Source organism: Podarcis bocagei (assembly GCF_964188305.1).
Source record: "Podarcis bocagei genome assembly, chromosome: 4".
Taxonomy (NCBI): domain Eukaryota; kingdom Metazoa; phylum Chordata; class Lepidosauria; order Squamata; family Lacertidae; genus Podarcis; species Podarcis bocagei.
Window position 1 is genome coordinate 99993090 of NC_138128.1, and position 20840 is coordinate 100013929.

Below are 20840 nucleotides of genomic sequence, written 5' to 3' on the forward strand. Positions count from 1 at the left end.
GAGTTTCTAGGGAACTCCAGGAACACATTTTGAAAATCTCAATAAGGATGTGTTCCCATTACTAGCGTGAAGTTGTCCCCTGCCCCACTCCTGATACATCTTACAGCTCCACCCCCTTCAGCTGTTCATATCAGCACGGGTTCATTAGTGCCATATTCAATGCAATGCAGCATAGATTTAGAATTGCAGGGTGGGAAGAGACCACAAGGGTCATCTAATCAACCTCCCTGCAATGCAGAAATCGTCTGTCCAACATGGACTCAAACCATGCAGTCATGCACCAGTCTCATGCACTACAGACTGATCTATCGCAACATCAAACAGTAGTGTTTTATAACAAATACGTAGGCATTTTGGATAACGGTTGTAAGAACACGGATTCAATAAAAACAAATAACTGTGTCTGGGAGGGTTACTGGTTTTGTTTGTTATTCTTGTATGTATTTTTGTGTTTTGTATTGTAAACTGCCCTTTGATCTTCGAATGAGGGCAGTATAGAAATTTTATAAATTAAAAAAAGTAAAATAGACAAAATTTAAAACCCAAAACTGGAAATTCACTGCCATAAAAATGCAGTGATTGTCATTGGCTTATATGGCTTTAAAAGGGGAGTGGGCAATTTCACCATCTAGCAGTGGTCACAGACCTGTCAATACTGGAAACCCCAGCAAGGGAGAGTGGCAGCCTTCAAGCCCCAGTTGTGAGCTGCCCAGATGGATTTGCTTGCCAGCAAACAGGAATCTGGACAAGAAGTACTTGGCATCTGAATAACTGGAATATATTAATAAAGAACAGTATTCTTTTTTTTAATTCTTTGGTCCTGAGTTACTGGGTTGTTGTTGTTTTTTGTAAATGTACCTAAATATGTTTTTTGCTTCAGAATTAAGGAAAGATGAGGCAGAAAATGCAGATCTTGAAGGGAGCCAGGTATCATTTGCCGCTGTGTCAAATGGTGATGCTGAAATAAGCCCAACACACCCATATTATGATGTGGCCAGACATAATATACTTCACCTTGTAGGTATGTTTGCTGAAAACCTCTTTGGCATCTTCTTTGTATTTGCAAATCATTTCATTTTTCTGCTTTAAGTTATTTAACCCATAATAAAGAAATACAGTCTTTGGAGGATTAGGGCAAAAATAGAAGCCTGCAAATAGAAGGAAACGCAAATGGGTGACCAGATCAGCCCCTCACTCGGACTGATCTCTGGCATCTTGCTTCCAGTCCAAGTGTCAGGCTGGGACTTGGGAGACCAGGGTTCAAATCCCTCAGCCATGAAGCGCACTGAGTGGCCTTGGGCTGGTCACTGTCTGTTTGCCTAACTACCACACAGGGGTGTTGGCATGATAAAATGGAGAAGGGGAGAAATGTGAGAAAAACAAACCCTGAACACTTTGGAGAAAAGGTGGGATACAAATCAACAACAGCAACAATACCCAAGGATCTTCTCACTTTGTGTAGCTTTTTTTCGTGTGATGATAAGGGACAGACAAAGGGCTCACCTTTCCCACAGTCAGCGGTGGAGGAAGCCGCTCAGGTGCCTGGGGCGGCGCACCCAGGGGCAGGGCGAGCTGCCCATAGGAGTGGGGCACACCGTGGGGCCTCTGGACTCTGCCTGCCTCCTCCCACTCAGCCGTCCTACACTTGGGGGGGGGGGAGGCAGCAGGCAGACTGTTTGGGCAGCAGGGAGCCTGCTTGTGCCCAAGTCACCACATCTCTCCCAGGAGACATGCGTGACGGGTGCACTGCAGGCCCCATAGTATTTTGCCACACCCCCTCCGTCCCTGCCCACAGTGTGAGTACTGAGAGAAGCTTTGGCAGGACCAGTCCCTTATTTTGAGGTTCAGCTGTTCACTCATGTGTTTATGTATGTATATATTTTGGCTTATGCAAGTGTGAAAACAGAGGAGAGCATCTCAAGTTGTTCACACACAGAGGAGTGGGCTAAAGATCCTATTGGAGGTTTCTCAGCTTACGCGTGTGTAAGTCAGCAATCTTACTGGCTCATCAACCCTTGGTCAGATATTCAGATGTAGGGTTGCCACTCATCCTGTATTATACGGTATCTTCCTATATTTCAGTGTAAAATGCTGTGTCCTGTATTGATTATTGAACACAGTTTGTCTTGCTAGCCTCTCTCTCTCCCCCAAGTAAGGGATCCTCTCCAAATGCCCGCCCCTGCTCCTATAGGGCAGGCATTGGGAGAAACCACCTCTCACTTCTTTCATTTCCTTTTTTCTCCCCTCTTCCTCTCCCTCTCCTCATCCCACCCCAAAGGAGGAGCAAACCAGGCTGGGAGTGCAGGGCCCATCAATAGATTCAGAAGCTCTAGCAACAAGTGGTTTTGTGTCGGTGCAGCCCAGAAGCCCCACTTGTGAACATGGTTATCTGCATGATATTTGGGGAGAAGTAGCTCCCCACAACAGCTTGTTTTTAATAATTGCTGATCCACTCTCAATTTATCTTACATCCTCCTATTAAACTTTTGTCCTCCAGTATGTAAAGCTTTGCATTTAAAACATGTGCATTTAGAGTGAAATTATCACCCTGATAACTAAACTCTTGTTGGTTTACCAGGTGATGATAATTTGGGGAGAAAAGTGATTGCTTTCAGTTGCTGCCGTTTGCCTCCTTCCTATCAACTTAATCACAGACGGTTATTAGAGTAAGTCTTTTCTTATTTTCACTCATGTGTCAACAGGCAGGGCAGGGTGGGGGCTACATCCATTATAGCCTTCCAATCGTCAGCCGTAAAATCAAGCATCATTCACTTCATCATTGAATTATGCTCTTTCTTTGTATTTGAATGATCTCTGAACAAGCTTTTAATACTAGCAAGTCCTATGGGGGGTGTTCAATGTTTGGGCTTGAGCATCCCATGAAAATAGTATGGATCAGGCCATTGGGCACCTGTATTCCTTCTCTTCTTTAGAGCTAAAGAACCACAGTGAAAATACAGTGTATTTATTGGTGTGTTCTATCCTGCTTTTATTCCAGATATTTAAAGTATGCACTGGACCAGTATGTGGAAAATGATTACACAGTGGTCTACTTTCACTATGGACTGAACAGTAAGAACAAGCCATCCCTGAGTTGGTTACAAAGCGCCTACAAAGAATTTGACAGGAAGTATGTTTTCTAAATTATGCTTTTTTAAAATAAAAATTAAAAAATCACCATTATAAAGGCATAGTTTGGCCAGGTTTTCCCCACTTTTAATTAAAAATTGATTGCATTTCCATCCTGCCCGCCCCTTCCTAGGGCATGTCATAGCACATATTTGGTCTTCCTATTTTTGTCATCACAATAACCTAGAGCTTAAGCTGCCTTTGCAGAAAGGCCTGTGGCACTCCTTCACAGAAGGGAGGAGATCTAGATGAACTTTGTCCTATATGATTAGGGTGGCATGATTTAGAACGGATTAACAATATTTACCAGGCTTTTGGCATATCAGAAGCATTCTGACTTTACAGTTGTTGCACGGGGTAGAAATAGCATTGTGAGGAGAGGGAGAATTGCTTTCTTTAGTCTCCCTGGGTTGATGGAGTGCAAGCTGCTGGATCCCATAGTGATGTTTTCACTTCTGCAAGAAATTCACCTGTTTGTCCCTGTCCGTAGCGAACAGGCAGGAAGCTCCATATGCCTGGCAAATCGGTCAAACTCTAAGGCAACCTGCACCTGTTATTAGAATCCCGACCACCATGAACTTAGAATGCACAAAGGAGTATTCACTCCTTTGGATTTGCCTTGCAGTGCTACAAAGTCCTGGAAATCTTTCGCACTGGCATAGCACCACATCAATAACAGATTTAACCTAATTTTTCCTGCCTCCAACCACCCACATCTTACATAGCTCAGGAGTGACAGGTCTACACAGAAGAGGTGTAAAACAAAGGATATTCAGGGTGGGGGTGCACCTAGCCCACCCAGCAACCCCTGTGTCTACTATGAACTTGGTTTAAAAATACTTTGGGAAATAGTAGCAGCACTGGGCAGGGCAAGGAAGGGCACTTGTTAAACTTGCTTTTGCCTTGGTGCTCCTCATATGGATGTGTGCGCATCCTAATGAGCTCCTCTGTTACTAATGAGCTCCAACATGTTACTATAAAGAAAGGTCTTGAGAGACTTAACTGCTTCCACCAGGGGCTGTGCTGATCATATATCATTATGGTCAATGCCATATTCCGGGTATCTTTAAGAATGCGAAGTAAAATACTTAAAGGAAAATGATTAAGTTGGAAATTCATTTCAGTGTGAAACTTTCTTTTTTAATGAATGAATAACAGAAATTGGAATCAAATAATGGTTTCCATCTCTTGAATTTCTAAAGATCTTCTCCCTTCTTGCTACCTTTTTTCTTTCTCCATTTCCCACACACTTTTTTTCCATTTAGAGAGATTTTTCCCACCATTATTATACCCACAAAACAATTCAGATACTGGTTTGTAATGTAATCGCTGTATAATCTTCACCTACTTCAGTTCCATCAGGACTGACCATTTCTTCTTTTCATTTTACATTCAATTCCTCTGAATTAGATGTACTTGAAATGAATACTGTATAATGTTCCAGTAATAAAAACTCCCCCCACATTCAATTGCAGCTCCACTCCACTACAGCGTGTAACGTTCAGAAGTCTCCTAACAATTTAATTTTCTTTTCTGCAGGTATAAGAAAAATCTGAAAGCGCTCTACATTGTACATCCAACCAATTTCATAAAAATTATTTGGAACATTTTTAAACCTCTAATCAGGTACATATTGGTTTGCTGAAGACAATTTTGTGCTTAGCTGAAGGGTAGTTTGCGATTTCTAGAAACATCTGTGTTATAGAAATCACAAGGTAAAAATACTTGGGGAGCCTGCCAATGAAATATATTATGGGTGATGAGGACTTGGCATGAGTACGTGAAATTATTTTATTTTATGTTTCCTCTTAACTTTGCTGTCTACTGTGTTCAGAGTTCTCACTCTTCCCACTCTGTTCCATTGTGCTCACTGTGTTGATGTCAGATACTTTCTCCTCTGTTACTTGCTGTCTGATCCTAAACATGTGTTGATGGAACCAAATCTCAATAAGTTCATAAGACTTAACTTCCCAGCATCCTAGAGCAGTGTTTCCCAACCGGTGTTCCGCGGCACACTAGTGTGCCGTGAGACGTCGGCTGGTGTGCCGTGGGAGGGAGGCGGGCGAGTCGGGCGGTGAGAGGCGGTGGCGGCGAGGATCCGCATCGAGCCGGGGGCGGCTCCGCGGTGGTGGTGCCGAGCAGCGGGGCAGCGCTTGCAAAAGGGAGGAGCGCGAGACAGCGGAGGAGGAGGAGGCCGGCATGTCCGGGCAGCAGCAGCAACAACAGCAGCAGCAACTCCCGCCGCCGCCCCCTCCTCCGCCCGCTATCGCCGCCACCACCACAACAGCCGCCGCCGCCTCAGCTGCCGCCGTCCCTCAGTCCCTCGCTCTGCTGCCTCCTCCCCCCCACCCCCAAAGCTTGGAGGTTCCCCGGCAAGGGGGAGGGGAAAAAATTAAAAACTTTCACTTTCGTGCGTCCCTCCCGGCGTGACGCTGCGCGCTGACGTCACGGGGCTGTAATGGTAGTGTGCCGCGAGATTTTTTCCATTAAACAGGTGTGCCGTTGCCCAAAAAAGGTTGGGAAACACTGTCCTAGAGTACTCCTGCCTCCTTCCCAAAGCCTAGTTAGCACTTTCCTAGCTGGGGGGGAGGTGAGAGGGCTCTAGGACCCTGCCAGAGCCTTGCACCTCCTTCCCAAAGCCCTGGGGCATCAGGTAATGACTTCTCCTCCCACACAACAAGGCAGTGTGTGGCCCGCAGGTCCCATGTCAAAGTACTCTTGCAGCCCACTTGGTATGAAAACATGGACCACTCTGGTCCAGATCCTCTCCATTAGTGTGGTGCTTAGGTACATATGGGATCTAGTGGAGTTCTTTTCATCTTCAGAGCTCCTTTTGCTAAAAGTCCCCTCCCTTAGATTGCAGCTGGTGGGCTGAGATTCAGAGAAGATTTGTGTGTGTGTGTGTTTAATGTTCAAGAAGTTTCCAAATCCAAGAACTTACAAGGCGCCTGAAAAGAAGTGCTTGCTTTCTTCTGTTTCAAGCTGAGAGGAAGAATAGTTTAGAGGTTCATGGGAGTAGGAGTCGGGTGCCTTTTCCAGAAGTAGTGATTGGAAACACTCATGTTTATCTCCACCCCATCCTTGAAGTTGGCTTTTTCCAGTCAGGGAGAGAGTGAAAGGGCTGGGTTTCATGCCATTAGAAAGCAGCAAAACCATAAAACGTTAATGTCAAGGTAGCAGATTCTGCAGAACAGGAAGCCCTCCTGAGGTGAAGAGCAAATTATTTAAGGCACTGCTTCCATGGGTAACGCAATCTGTTTTTGGTTGTTCGTGTGTGTTTTTCTTTTGGAATTCGCTAATAGGCTGGCATAAATGCTTCATTTTATCATGGAAGAGCATCCTGGAAGGCCTAAGTAGGTTTGTACACATTGAGGATCAAGTGTGTTAATTCTGTAAAAGTACTTCCTTGACAGCAGAAGCCAACTCTTTGAGTTAATTAATTTCTGCTAATTAAAATTTCTGCTGTCTTCCACTAGAGGGTGCTGGTGCATGGAGAGCTGGACTTTCAATGTTATTCTGCAGAATAATTTACAGAAATGGGAATAATATTAACAGTATGTTAGTCCAATTTGTGTCTTATTTTCAGGGTCTAAGTAAGGGATACATGAAAGGGTACTCTCTCTGGGGCCCAGAGATCTGAGACTTTACCTCCATTACCATTAAGTTCTAGATCATGCTTGATTATGTTTATGGATATCCTATCCTATGTTCATAGTGTTTGGATCTTGTAAGGTATGCTGGAGCCAATCAGAAGCTGAGTTTGAACAGAATGATCAGTATTTTGAACAGTGAGTTTCTGGCCCAAATCCTTCTCTACAAAAGGGAGAGTGTGCTGTTAATCTAGGACGTGTAGTTCAAGAGACAAAGAGATTTGTGCTTCCCTGTGTGAAATGCTCTTGCACAGACTGCCAGCCGCAGAGTCCCGTGCGCATAGGGACAACTGTGGGAGGGACAAAGCATCATGATAATTTGGGATATTGATCCCAAAAGCAGTGGGAGCCAATTCTGCTGATTTACAGACCCCCAAATATCAGTGAGTAAATGTCTGGTTAGTGAGCACACACCATACAGGAGTGGAGTGCTGAGGCTATTATTATCCTGAGTGGATGTAATGGAAACCAATAGGCAAACATTTTCTCAAATTTTGATGTGAATCATCCCAGTATCATAGAATCGTAGAGTTGGAAGGCACCACAAGAGTCATCTTGTCCAAACCCCTGCAATACAGCAATCTCTGCTAAAGCATTCATGACAGATGGCCATCCAACCTCTGCTTGAAAACCTCCAAGGAAGGAGAGTCCACCACCTTCCAAGGGACTCTGTTCCACTGTAGAATAGTTCTTACTGTCAGAAAGTTCTTCCTGCTGTTGAGTCGGAATCTCCTTTCTTGAAATTTGAAGCCATTAGTTCAGGTCCTAGCCTCTGGAGCAGGAGAAAACAAGCTTGCTCCATCTTCCACGTGACAGCCCTTGAGATATTTGAAGATGGCTGCCATATCTCCTGTCAGTCTCCTCTTTCCCAAACTAAACACACCCAACTCTCTCAACTGTTCCTCATAAGGCTTGGTTTCCAGACCCTTAATCATCTTTCTTGGAACAATTTCAGCTCAGTCCCGTTGAATACTGGATGAACTGCTTCTGACACGATCTTTAAAAAAGAGAGAAGACTGTGTTGTGCTGCATCAAGTTCGTCTGTAGCGTATGTTATCGCAGCAATACAGTGGTACCTCAGGTTAAGTACTTAATTCATTCCAGAGGTCCAAACTTAACGTGAAACTGTTCTTAACCTGAAGCACCACTTTAGCTAATGGGGCCTGCCGTGCTGCCGCGCCGCCGGAGCACAATTTCTGTTCTCATCCTGAAGCAAAGTTCTTAACCCGAGGTACTATTTCTGGGTTAGAAGAGTATGTAACCTGAAGCGTATGTAACCTGAGGTACCACTGTACGGGAAAAGCTTCCAAGCTTCTATCCCATTCCCCTCTGACTGCAGGAACCATGTGGAAGGGGCAGATAAGATCATTTCTGCTTGGGAAGTGTAGCCCTTTCTAGGGATCAAAGTTCTCGTCAGAAAAACAACAACATCAAATTATTCCTGCAACACATGTGGGATTGTCAGAGAATTCCAATGGAAATGGGAGTGGAAGTTCCCAGTGTTTACTTATTCATCATGCATCTGGCACACAAATCAATCCAGTGAATACAGTTGGTATTCATTGCTGTTTTCATTCCACAAATGATATATAATTGGTAATTCCCCTCCCCCCTAATTTGCATTGGGTTTCCTTTGCATTGAAAAGAATAGTGTGGAATATCCTAATAATAGCAACATTAATTGGTTTTCATTGGAATCCGAGCTGCAGCAGAATGGAAACTACACAACCAGCACTGACACCTACATCCAGATATTAGCAGGAGCGGGAAGGCGGTTTCCATTCTGTCAAGGCAGTGAAGAATTGGACCTATGGAAGCTGCTGCCATGCAATTTAATCTTTCCATATAAAGCAAGGCACAAATTGCTTTGCCAGCAATAAGGTCTATTTTTTCCACTTAACTATTGACATAGAAAGCTTAACAGAACATACTCTTTCCATACATTTTTAATGCTGCATTAAAATAAAGGTTTTTGTTTCCCTCTCAAAACAATGGTTTCTATATCTATGCAAATAGCAGTTACATTAGGATGGAAGACAGTCATTTTTATTCAAATTGGACTCAAGCATGGTATGTTTATGTTTGATCAAATGAAAATGAATGCATCTTGCGCCTTGGCTGCTTTAATCATAGTCCACTTTTGGCACTCACGTTGACATTCAGGTTTCATAATATTAAAGTAACACTTTCAGGAAATATTCCTAATTCCTGTGTTTGTATACATTTTCTTATATTTTTAGTCACAAGTTTGGAAAAAAGGTAATCTATCTGAATTACCTGAGTGACCTGAGAGACCATCTTAAATACGACCAACTTAAGATCCCTCAAGAAGTTATTCGGTATGTAACACGTTCAAAACAGTCCTTAAGGTTCTTCTTTAAAAAGGGGGGGGGGGAGGTCTTATATTATATTGTTTTCCTTTTTCAGACAACTTCACTAAATTTCTGTCTGATTAAATGTTTGATATACCCGATCTATTCTTGGCTACATGTTATCGTACAAAGTGCATTGTCACCAGTAATTACATCTAAGAAATGTTGAATGATTCACCACAGAGAAAGTAAATAGGTATCTGCAGGGGTTACACGTGGACCAGAATATCATTTGGGCTGTATTTATTCTGCGTTGAAAAGGAAAAGGAAATTCTGCCTCCAGTAATCCAAACCGTGGACCGAGAAAAGCTGGTTTTTGCAACTTCTTCAAATTATGTGAACTGACAAAATGTGTTCCTACTTTACTTATTTTACTTCATTGTGATAAGATATGAATGTAAGACGAGCCTGCTGGATCCAGCCCATTTAGTCCAGTATCCTATTCTTGCAATGGCTGACCAGATGGATGCCTGTGGGGTGCGCACAAGCAGGGCATGAGCAATCGCTAGCAACTGGTGCTCAGACGTATAATGGTTCTGACCCTGGAGGCAGAACATTGCCATCGTGGCTAGTAGCTGTGGGCAGCCTTATCTTCCATTAGTTCAACACTGCACTGTGTGAAGAAATACTTTATTTTATCTGTCCTGAATCTCCCGGCCATCGGCTTCACAAGTTCTAATGCTAATGACTTTTCTCTAACCACTCTCACTATGCCATGTATAGTTTTATAAACTTCTATCCTGTCACCTCTGACTTGTCTTCTCTCTAAACTAAAAAGTCCAAAATGCAGCAACTTTTCCTTGTAGGGGAGTTGCAGAGCACACTAAGCCCCTGCATTAAACCACGGGCAACCAGCTTCTTCTCTGACTTCTGGTTTTTCAGCAGGGATTACTCACACTTTCAAGCCTATCCAGCCATAAAGGCCAGAAGCCTCAATAGATTACCAGTGGAGTGTTCCAGCAATTCTCATGTCACCAGAACTCCCAGTTGCAGCCACTGTTATTTTCCTTAAAGTACTTTGACTCTCCAGATGAGGGAAGTATCTATAAAATGCTTCGTGAGAGTATTTTACATGCTTTGGTTGACTGACAGAAGCTGGTGTTGCAGATCGGATCAGAAGAATCATTATTTGCATCAGCCACTAGCCATAGCAATAAAATAAAACAAAATGTACTGGTGCTGCATCACTGTTATATAAATGGGTTTTTGAACACCAGTAGGTAAATATATAACAATTAAACGTTCATATATGCCTCCCTGCTTAATAAATAACCATGCAGTTAATGTACAGGAGGAGTTATACTTCCATCTTGTAAAAGTGACAGAATTACGATTTTAACTCAGCTGTTTTGCAAACAGAAGCTGCCAATCTGGTTCCCTAGCAAGCGTTGTGTCTATGTATGCTAAGTGTATTTGTAAATACAAGTATGCCCATGCATGCTTGTTGTTACGACTTTAAATATTCAAATATATGTGTACAGTATCTTAGCTGTCCACTTAAACAATGGCGGTGTATGATATGGCCCTTTGGTCCAGCCTTGCACAGTGGTCACCTTCCCAGGTTTTCTGCCCAGAAGCTGACCTCCCACAACTGAGGAAATGAGAGAGCAATCTAGAGGTCCACTCTTCTTGATGTTCAAAAGTGTGAGGTGTATGAAGGGCATAAAGTCAGAGGAATAGAGTCAAAGAGTGCTAAGAATTGCAGTTGCAGCTGCCATGGTACTGCATTTGGAGGAGAGTTAGAACGTATTGTTGTTAGAAGCCCCCAGTGCCGGGTTGCCAGAATAGGCACCAGCATTTTAGGGGCCCTGTGACAAAAGAGCCAAAGAATATTGATTTGATCTTGACAGAAAATTACAAAAATATATCTGGAGATAATTTGGCAGCCCCCCGCCCCGAGATTTTGTCTGCCTTGGGGCCTCCACAGGGTTTAATCCAGCACTGGAAGCCTCTGAACCAAGATGCACAAGCTGACTAGTTAAGCCTAATTAAACAAAAGAATTTGCTCCTGCAAGATGTGGTTATGGTGGACAACCAGGATGGCTTTTAAAGGATGGGGGCTATCAGTGGCCTCTAATCCTTACCTCCAGGATCAATGGCAATATGCTTCTGAGTATCAGTTCCTGAAGAGCACCAGCGGGGAGAGGGCTGTTGTGCTCATATGCGGCTTGTGAGCAGCTGGTGGGTCACCCTGCGTACAGGATGATGGAGGAGATGCGGCTTTTGTCTGATCTAGCCGGGCTCTTCTTAAATTATTTCTCATCTTACTCTTGTGGAGCTTTAATGACAGAAAAGAGGGAGGGCAGGACACACGCAGGACACTGTTGTGCTGTTGCATTCCTGGTTCTCTCTTTCTCGTGATCTTAAAGGGCTAAAGGCATTTATTTACTTTTTTGTTTCTATTTTTATTGACTCAGAATATTTATAGATCTTCCCCCCTTTAAAAGAGCTCAGGGCAATGGATGTCAAAATAAACAGGCAAAATACAACACTCTCCCTCCTCAAGGTCATTGCGAGAACCAAGATTCCAGCATTAGTGTTGCAGCTTTCAAACTACAGTGGTACCTCGGGTTAAGTACTTAATTCGTTCTGGAGGTCCGTTCTTAACCTGAAGCTGTTCTTAACCTGAAGCACCACTTTAGCTAATGGGGCCTCCTGCTGCTGCCGCGCCACCGGAGCACGATTTCTGTTCTCATCCTGAAGCAAAGTTCTTAACCCAAGGTACTATTTCTGGGTTAGCGGAGTCTGTAACCTGAAGCGTATGTAACCCGAGGTACCACTGTAAAACAAAAACATTATTTAGACCTGATGTACCCATGAGAAAAGTGTTCTAGCAGAATTCACCTAGGCCTTGAATCCATGTAGACACAATATGGCTGCACTTTTGCATGCTTTAGGTGGTTAATCTCATCTAAGGTAGGGTTACCATATGTACAGAATTTCCCAGACATAACTGGGATTCGGCCATCAGAAACAAGAGTCTGGGCAGGAATCACTTCAATGTCCAGGAAAATCTGGACGTATGGCAACCCATGTCAGAAGTTTCATTTTTTTGTTTTTTTGTTGAGATTAAAATCAAAAAAGCTCAACAACTTTGGTGCCCAGATTTTCACTTTTGAAATATGGCAGCCCTAATCTAAGGTGTGTCTCACAAATATTCCTTAAAATATGTTCTTTAAACAAAAAATCAAACTCTAACCTGAAGATAAACAGTAATGTTACGGTATTCCTTATTGGTGCAATACAATAGAATACCAAGTGATGTCAGCTATCGGATAAGATGAAGTGTACTCCAGCAAGTGGGGAATTGAGAATAGCAAGTGGTACATTTTGTTGATATTTTATGTTTTAATATTTTGTGAAGAGATTACAGTCTGAAATTAAGATTTCAATGTGATTGAACTTCTAGAACTTGTTATACGTCTTTGTAAGTTTTTCTTGAGAAACATGAATGATTCAAACATCATTCTTGAATATTATGTGTACTTTTCTCCACTAGACATGATGAAAATCTTCGGACTAAACAAAAGAAAAAGCCACTTACTGCAGTGAAGATCCCTCCACCAAGACCCCCTCTTCCAACCCAGCAGTTTGGTGTCAGCCTCCAATAGTAAGCCACACAAATTTCTGTCACATGTTATTGGAAAAAAGGAGTTTTCTTTTTACTCAATCTGGATGAGTCGCCATGTGTTTCTTTGTTCTCTTTCTCAGTCTCTCTTCCTCACAATGCTTAAAACTCCTTCAGTTATGAGTGCCTACATTACAACAGAGAACTCAGAACATTCATGGTCTACGGTTTCTCAGAAACAGATTTATTTTTGAGACGTTAAAGAAAGGAAGGGTAAGGAAGCCTGTTCTTAATTATTGTGAAATGACTACATACTGAATGAAATCATTCAGTAATCTGTAGAATACAATCTATAGGAATGAGAAATCCCAGGCATTTGTATGTGAGGCAAAACCATTTTTACACTAGTATATTTTGTTAATTATGTGTGGACCAACCCCCAGCTGACTTTGGAACTGGTCTGGGCCAACTGGATTTCAGACTGTGCTTGCATTGGGTTCCTGGCTTTGATGCCACATTGCCAGATCCTGAAAGCATCCTTTCCACATGGACCTATCTGCTGAGGAACCTATCAAATTGAGTCATGCAACTAACTGGGTCTACTAGACCCAAAATATGTAAACAACTTGGAATAAAGTCACTTCTGGGGCCCATCCGGGATTAGGGGCGCTGAAGCTTAAGCTTCATTAGTTTCAAGGTAGAGCTACCCCTACATTCCTTATACAGAACCAAATTTCTTTTTATTTTAAAGAACCAGAAAACAGATGCTGTTTTGCAGGTTTGGATCAGCCACAGAAATCCATCACTGATGAGAGGGCTTACCTCTGCCTTCATCTAGGACTGCCACAATTCATATGCCACACTGGATAAAAACCCCTTTCCTTCCTATTCATTCTTTTTTACCGCAAGGTGGTAATAAAGATTTGCTTTCTTGGAAAGACCATTATGGGCCCCTGTGGAATACAAGATTAGCTACAGAAATGTTCCTGGTATCTGGATACTACAGAACAGATCAGGAGCGTTTCAGTGATGAGCTGGGTTATAGTTTGATTACTCATCGCTTGCTGAGTCACAGCTGAGCGTGTGAACAGACTCCATTGAGCAGCATGGTGCTTGGAAATGCTTTGAATTTTCATTCATTTGTAATTTATTTGAGATGGCTTATTCACACAGGACACAATGCTGCAGTAATCAGTTGATTCAAATATGAGCTGTCCCTGTAAGAAAATGGTATGGAAACCCTGTGAGAAAACTTGTTCAGATTTGTTTTTCTTTCCTCCAACAGTCTCAAAGCTAAAAACAAAGGTGAATTAATCCCACCAGTAATGAAGCACACTGTGTCTTATCTAAAAAGGAAAGGTAAGGATTTACTTTGGTTTTAGACAAAAAAAATTGTGATAAATATCTGGGATGGGGAGGGAATTCCAGCATTAAGTTTCCACGGTGAAAAGCAGCTGTAGGGATGGAGTGGATCAGACCACAGAGCCACGTGGGTGAAATGAAAGAACCCAAAATGCATTCTGTTCTAAGCATCTAGCTTCACTGCTTCCTTGAATAAAGGCCCTGTATTTACAGTGGTCTGAATATTTATACAACACATTTACCCACACACCATGCACTAGTGACTTTTTGCTTATAAGGTCAGGAAATGGCAAGTGAAGCTCTCTTCACATCCTGGGCTAAATTGTTCCATTGATTATTAAGTAGAACTTCCCGTAAGAATCAATGAGGAACTCTGCTTCCAAAATAGAAATGTCTGTAGCCAACTCTCCCTTCCCTTTGCATATGCTTTTAAATAAAAGAGTTACATACACATACCTGTCAGTTGGACTTAGGACTGTGGTTCCTGGCTACTCTGTTAATGCAATGTTGTAAAATATGTACAATGGTACCTGTGGTTAAGAACTTAATTCGTTCTGGAGGTCTGTTCTAAACCTGAAACTGTTCTTAACCTGAAGCACCACTTTACCTAATGGGGCCTCCCACTGCCGCTGTGCCGCCACCGTGCGATTTCTGTTCTCATCCTGAAGCAAAGTTCTTAACCCGAGGTACTATTTCTGGGTTAGCAGAGTCTGTAACCTGAAGCGTCTGTAACCCGAGGTACTACTGTATATGTGTTTTTCATGTGCATATTGCTGATTAAACACAGGAGCCATTCCCAAGTCGTTAGTTTCTGTTCATGTGCTATTAAGCAGCACACCCTTGCTTTCATTCTTCTCTTGGCCCTTGCATCCAAGCCACAAAATTTGTCTTAGAAAGGAGCAGGGACTACTACACCCACTGACCACCGCTGGTTATTTAGAAAGGTGCTTGTATCCTCCTTGAGCCTTCCTTCTCAGAGCCAACACTGTCATTCTTTCTCTGCTACCCTTTCATACTTCTGAAAACCCTGCCTCCAGCATTTCAGCAGTTTCTGTCAACCTTCTGCTATCTCACGGAATCCTTCCATCCCTTTGCTATCAAGGTGAAATTTCAGGGCATCACTCAGCTCAGCAATTACCCTCCCCTGCCAATGGTGTACTGGAAGCTGCTTTACCACTCAATGCTTTGAGTATTCAAAATGTGGCAAATATCAACATTCATACCTGAAAATTGGCAATCTCAGGCAAATTTTGTGAACGTTGGCATTCCCTGGTGTTTGTCTTCATTTGTTGGGACAGCCCTCAAAAGCTTATGTGACTGTCAGTGTTCACTGGTGCATCCTTTAAGTATTTGGACCGTCACAAATTTCATCTGGGGTTGTCAACATGCAAATGTCATTTGCTTGTTTTCAGACATCCACAGTGGTGATTTATTTCTTTATTTGGTGCATTTGTTAGCTGCTCAGCCAGCAAAGTCCTGTTATAGATACAACTCAGAACCGCTGTGTATATGCGGTGTATACTGTGTACTGTATTTGTATTTCACCTTTGAATGTGGGTTAAACTGACATACAGAAAAGCAGCAAATGTGAAGCAGGTATTAGATTGCTCCCATTATATTTCAATATTTTATTAAGGATTTTCTTGTTTTACAGAAGTGTAGTGCCTCGTGTGTGTTTTTTCCCCCCATGTAACATTTTTACAAATCTGTTTCATTTGTTGAGGCATTAGGGGGAGAAGAAGAAGAAAAAGAAAGAAAAAAGAAAGGGGGGAGTGGAGAGAGGGAAGATGGATGGGGTGGGGTTGGGTGGCGGTGTTTCTATTATGTTTAATGTATGTAGAGTTTGGTGTCAGCGTGCTTGTGTTGTTCACTTGTGTTCCTTTGGTGGTAAGAGAGGTTGGGGTTGGCCTAGGGTGTGATTGTTTGCTTGTGATTGGCTGTGGTGATCTTTGTTTTCGTGTGTGGGTGAGGTGTGTGGGTGTTTTGGATCAGGTTAGCCATATTGATTTGTATGCTGTTGGTGGATTATTGTCATTGTCCTGTTGGGCTCTCCCATTATATTTCAGATACTTAATCATAGTGGTAAACATGGGCTTATTTTATTCTCACATCACTCCTTTTAAGTAGGCTAGGCAGAGAGAGAGAGAGAGAGAAGCTAACCAGAGAGGTCACCCAGTGAGCTTTTGGCCAGAGGGGACATTCAAGCCTCATTCACTCTCATCCAAGTCCAGTCTTAGGGCAGGCTGGATTTGGATTGCATTTACGTAAATATTTATTTTCCCTATCCTGTGTCAAGGATTGGGGGGGGGTGTAAGCATTTGAAATTACATTCTTAAATGTACATTTTAAAAATTCCTTATTATCTTTGAATGTGTGAGAACTTATGCCAGTATTCTGTCCATATCCAGAGCTGGAACTAGAACATGCAGTTGAGAGTAAATCGCACTGAGCTCAACAGGATTTCAATGTTTGGGTGTGTTTGTAGGGGTTTTTTGTTTTGTTTCCCCCCAGACTTCTTTATTGAAAGTTCAAAAAGTACATAATTATATGTGCACGAAACATGATGAGACAAAAAGAAATAGCACCCGTGTGGACAAGTGTTCTCGTAGCTACCAACTTGAGTCTGACCAAACTGCGGGAGGCAGTGGAAGACAGGAGTGCCGGGCGTGCTCTGGTCCATGGGGTCACGAAGAGTCGGACATGACTAAACAACAACAAGTAAACAACATCAGAGTTTGTAGGGCAGCAGTTGAAGAAGGAGCAAAAAGGGTTTTCTGGTGTGTGTGTGTTTCTTGTGGCTGATTAGCTCTTTTCCCTGTGTAAAGGTCAGAGGGGGCAGGGTTTCTGTTGAGGCAGGGGATTAGCTGTGGGAGGAGCTTATCAGAGTTTGTAGGGCAGCGGTGCGCGCCTAGCGGCGCGCGCAGTTATATCCATCTTTTAGATTTAGGGGAGCTAGTCTCAAACGTTTGTTGGGGGAGACCTAGGTTTTTTTTTTTTGTGGGCGAAGTTATTTGTCCTGTCTTCAAGCTTTTTATGATGGAGGACCTCTGTAGCCACCCCCAACAACACGATCTCAAGATGGAAGGGGAGGGAACAGCTGCAGTCGCCTGCGATTCCTGCGCAATGTTTGCCATCTTGCCAAAGGTTGCAGGCAGCTTCACCTGCAGCAATTGCATGTTGATTGCCCTTTTAAAAGACAAAGTCCAGCAACTGGAGGAACGTGTAGCTACGCTCCAAAGAATTAGAGAGCTGGAGCTATTCTTGGAAGCAACAGAGCACACCGTCCCCACCAAGGAGGAGACAGGGGACTCCCCTGAGAAGGAGGCTAGTTCATCAACACAGGAGCCAGATATATGGAGAAACGTGACTCAAAGAAGTAGGAGGCCCAGGGTTCACTCTGATTGTTTAGAAATACACAATCGCTTTGAGGTCCTCTCCCCTAGCATGGAAGACGAAGAGCAGACTCCATTTGAGGATCTCTCCCTCATTACAGTCGATCAGGTATATGAAGACGAGCAGCAAAGTCAGTCCTCAGGGAATGTGCAGGCGACCTTGGAACGGACAGCTCACGGAAGAACCCCGACCAAACCCAAGAGGAGGCGTGTAGTGGTGATAGGGGATTCCCTACTGAGGGGAACAGAAGCAGTGATCTGTGGGCCTGACAAGATGTCTCGGGAAGTGTGCTGTCTCCCCGGGGCTAAGATCCAAGATGTAACTGAACGACTGCAAGGAATCATAAAACCCACTGACAAATACCCCTTCCTCTTGGTTCATGTGGGAACCAATGACACTGCAAGCAATAGCCTCCAGAAGATCAAAAGAGACTACGAGGCTCTCGGCAGGAAATTGAAGCAACTAAATGCACAAATTGTCATCTCGTCTGTCCTCCCAGTTGAACGACGTGGCCCAGGGAGAGAGGGGAAAATAGTGGAAGTGAACAGCTGGCTTCGCAAATGGTGTAAACAGGAACGGTTTGGATTCTTAGATCACGGACTGCAGTTTCTTGAAGATGGACTTCTGGCAAGTGATGGGCTGCACCTCACAACGGTTGGGAGGAATGTTTTTGCCAAAAATCTCAGAAACCTCATCAGGAGGGCTTTAAACTGACTAATGTGGGGGAGGGAGACAGTGCTCCTGAAGGTAGAAGTCTATCAATTAATGAAGATGATCATCCAAATGTCATAGACCAAATGGAGCAAACAGCACGCGGACCTAGTGGTGGGAGGATAAAATCCTTAAATAAGAGACACGGGGGAATGATTAATGGACTTCAATGTCTGTACACTAATGCGCAAAGCATGGGAAATAAACAAGATGAGCTTGAGCTCTTGGTACAGCAAACTAAATATGACATAATAGGCATCACTGAAACCTGGTGGGATAAGTCCCACGATTGGAATGTAATAATGGGGGGATACAATCTATTTCAGAGAAACAGACCAGACAAGAAAGGAGGAGGAGTGGCGTTATATGTCAGGGATGTGTATACCTGTGAAGAGATCCAAGATTTAGAACCTCAAAGCCAATGTGAGAGCATTTGGGTCAAAATTAAGGGAGAGAAGAATAACAGAGACCTCATTGTGGGAGTTTACTATAGATCCCCAAGCCAAACGGAGGACATAGATGATGCCTTCCTGGAACAGATGGCCAAGCATGCAAAAGGAAGGGAGATAGTAGTAATGGGGGACTTCAATTACCCGGATATTTGTTGGACGTCAAACTCAGCCAAGAGCATAAGGTCAAACAGATTCCTCACTGGCCTTGCAGACAACTTCATTGTCCAGAAAGTGGGAGAAGCAACAAGAGGAACAGCCATTTTAGATCTGGTCCTAACCAATGTTGATGACCTGGTTAGTGGGGTAGAAGTGGAAGGATCATTAGGCGCGAGTGATCATGCTCTTCTGAAGTTTACTATACAGCGGAAAGGAGCAGCCAAGCATACTAGGACTCAATTTCTTGACTTTAAGAAAGCCGACTTCATAAAACTTAGGGAAGTGCTGGGTGAGATCCCATGGACAGCAATACTAAAAGGAAAGGGAGTTCATGATGGCTGGGAGTTTGTTAAGAGGGAGATAGTAAAAGCACAACGTCAGGCAATACCAATGAGACGGAAACATGGAAGGTGCCTAAAGAAGCCAGGGTGGCTATCTAAAGAACTTTTAACTGAATTAAGATTAAAAAAGGATGTGTACAAAAAATGGAAAAGGGGGGAAACCACCAAAGAGGAATTCAAACAAATAGCCAGAACGTGTAGACACAAAGTCAGAAAAGCTAAAGCACAGAATGAACTCAGGCTTGCTAGAGAGGTTAAAAGCAACAAAAAAGGCTTTTATGGGTATGTTCATAGCAAAAGGAAGAACAAAGAAACAGTGGGGTCACTCAGAGGAGAAGATGGTGAAATGCAAACAGGGGACACAGAAAGGGCTGAACTCCTCAATGCCTTCTTTGCCTCAGTCTTCTCCGATAAAGAAAACAATGCCCAACCTGAAGAATTTGGAGCAAATGATTCAGCAAAGGAAACACAGCCCAGAATAACTAAGGAGATAGTACAAGAATATTTGGCTAGTTTAGATGTATTCAAGTCTCCAGGGCCAGATGAACTGCATCCAAGAGTATTAAAAGAACTGGCAGATGTGATCTCAGAACCACTGGCAGTCATCTTCGAGAAATCCTGGAGAACAGGCGAAGTCCCGGCAGACTGGAGGAGGGCAAATGTTGTCCCTATTTTCAAAAAGGGGAAAAGAGAGGACCCAAATAATTACCGCCCAGTCAGTCTGACATCAATAGCAGGGAAGATTCTGGAGCAGATCATTAAGCAAACAGTCTGTGCGCACCTAGAAAGGAATGCTGTGATCACCAATAGTCAGCATGGATTTCTGAAAAATAAGTCATGTCAGACTAACCTGATCTCATTTTTTGACAGAATTACAAGCCTGGTAGATGAAGGGAACTCAGTGGATATAGCCTATCTTGATTTCAGCAAGGCATTTGACAAGGTGCCCCATGATATTCTTGTAAAGAAGCTGGTAAAATGCGGTCTTGACTCTGCTACCACTCAGTGGATTTGTAACTGGCTGACTGACCGAACCCAAAGGGTGCTCATCAATGGTTCCTCTTCATCCTGGAGAAGAGTGACTAGTGGGGTGCCACAGGGTTCTGTCTTGGGCCCGGTCTTATTTAACATCTTTATCAACGACTTGGATGATGGACTCAAGGGCATCCTGATCAAATTTGCAGATGACACCAAACTGGGAGGGGTGGCTAACACCCCAGAGGACAGGATCACACTTCAAAACGACCTTGACAGATTAGAGAACTGGGCAAAAACAAACAAAATGAATTTTAACAGGGAGAAATGTAAAGTATTGCACTTGGGCAAAAAAAATGAGAGGCACAAATACAAGATGGGTGACACCTGGCTTGAGAGCAGTACATGTGAAAAGGATCTAGGAGTCTTGGTTGACCACAAACTTGACATGAGCCAACAGTGTGACGCGGCAGCTAAAAGAGCCAATGCAATCCTGGGCTGCATCAATAGGAGTATAGCATCTAGATCAAGGGAAGTAATAGTGCCACTGTATTCTGCTCTGGTCAGACCACACCTGGAGTACTGTGTCCAGTTCTGGGCACCACAATTCAAGAAGGACACTGAGAAACTGGAACGTGTCCAGAGGAGGGCAACCAAAATGGTCAAAGGCCTGGAAACGATGCCTTATGAGGAACGGCTAAGGGAGCTGGGCATGTTTAGCCTGGAGAAGA

At 43.3% G+C, this 20840-nt stretch overlaps 1 protein-coding gene across 2 annotated transcripts in view; it reads left to right on the forward strand.

Annotated features, from left to right (window-relative positions):
- The window catches only part of LOC308585737 (rho GTPase-activating protein 8-like), a 45516-nt gene that overhangs the window by 12752 nt on the left and 11924 nt on the right, over window positions 1-20840 (forward strand). For both annotated transcript variants that reach the window (XM_081191793.1, XM_081191794.1), the window contains exons 3-9: window positions 881-1021; window positions 2579-2666; window positions 2999-3130; window positions 4669-4755; window positions 9020-9118; window positions 12651-12761; window positions 14005-14078. In XM_081191793.1, the coding sequence (XP_081047919.1) occupies window positions 881-1021; window positions 2579-2666; window positions 2999-3130; window positions 4669-4755; window positions 9020-9118; window positions 12651-12761; window positions 14005-14078 (732 nt within the window). The remainder of the gene's footprint in view (window positions 1-880; window positions 1022-2578; window positions 2667-2998; window positions 3131-4668; window positions 4756-9019; window positions 9119-12650; window positions 12762-14004; window positions 14079-20840) is intronic.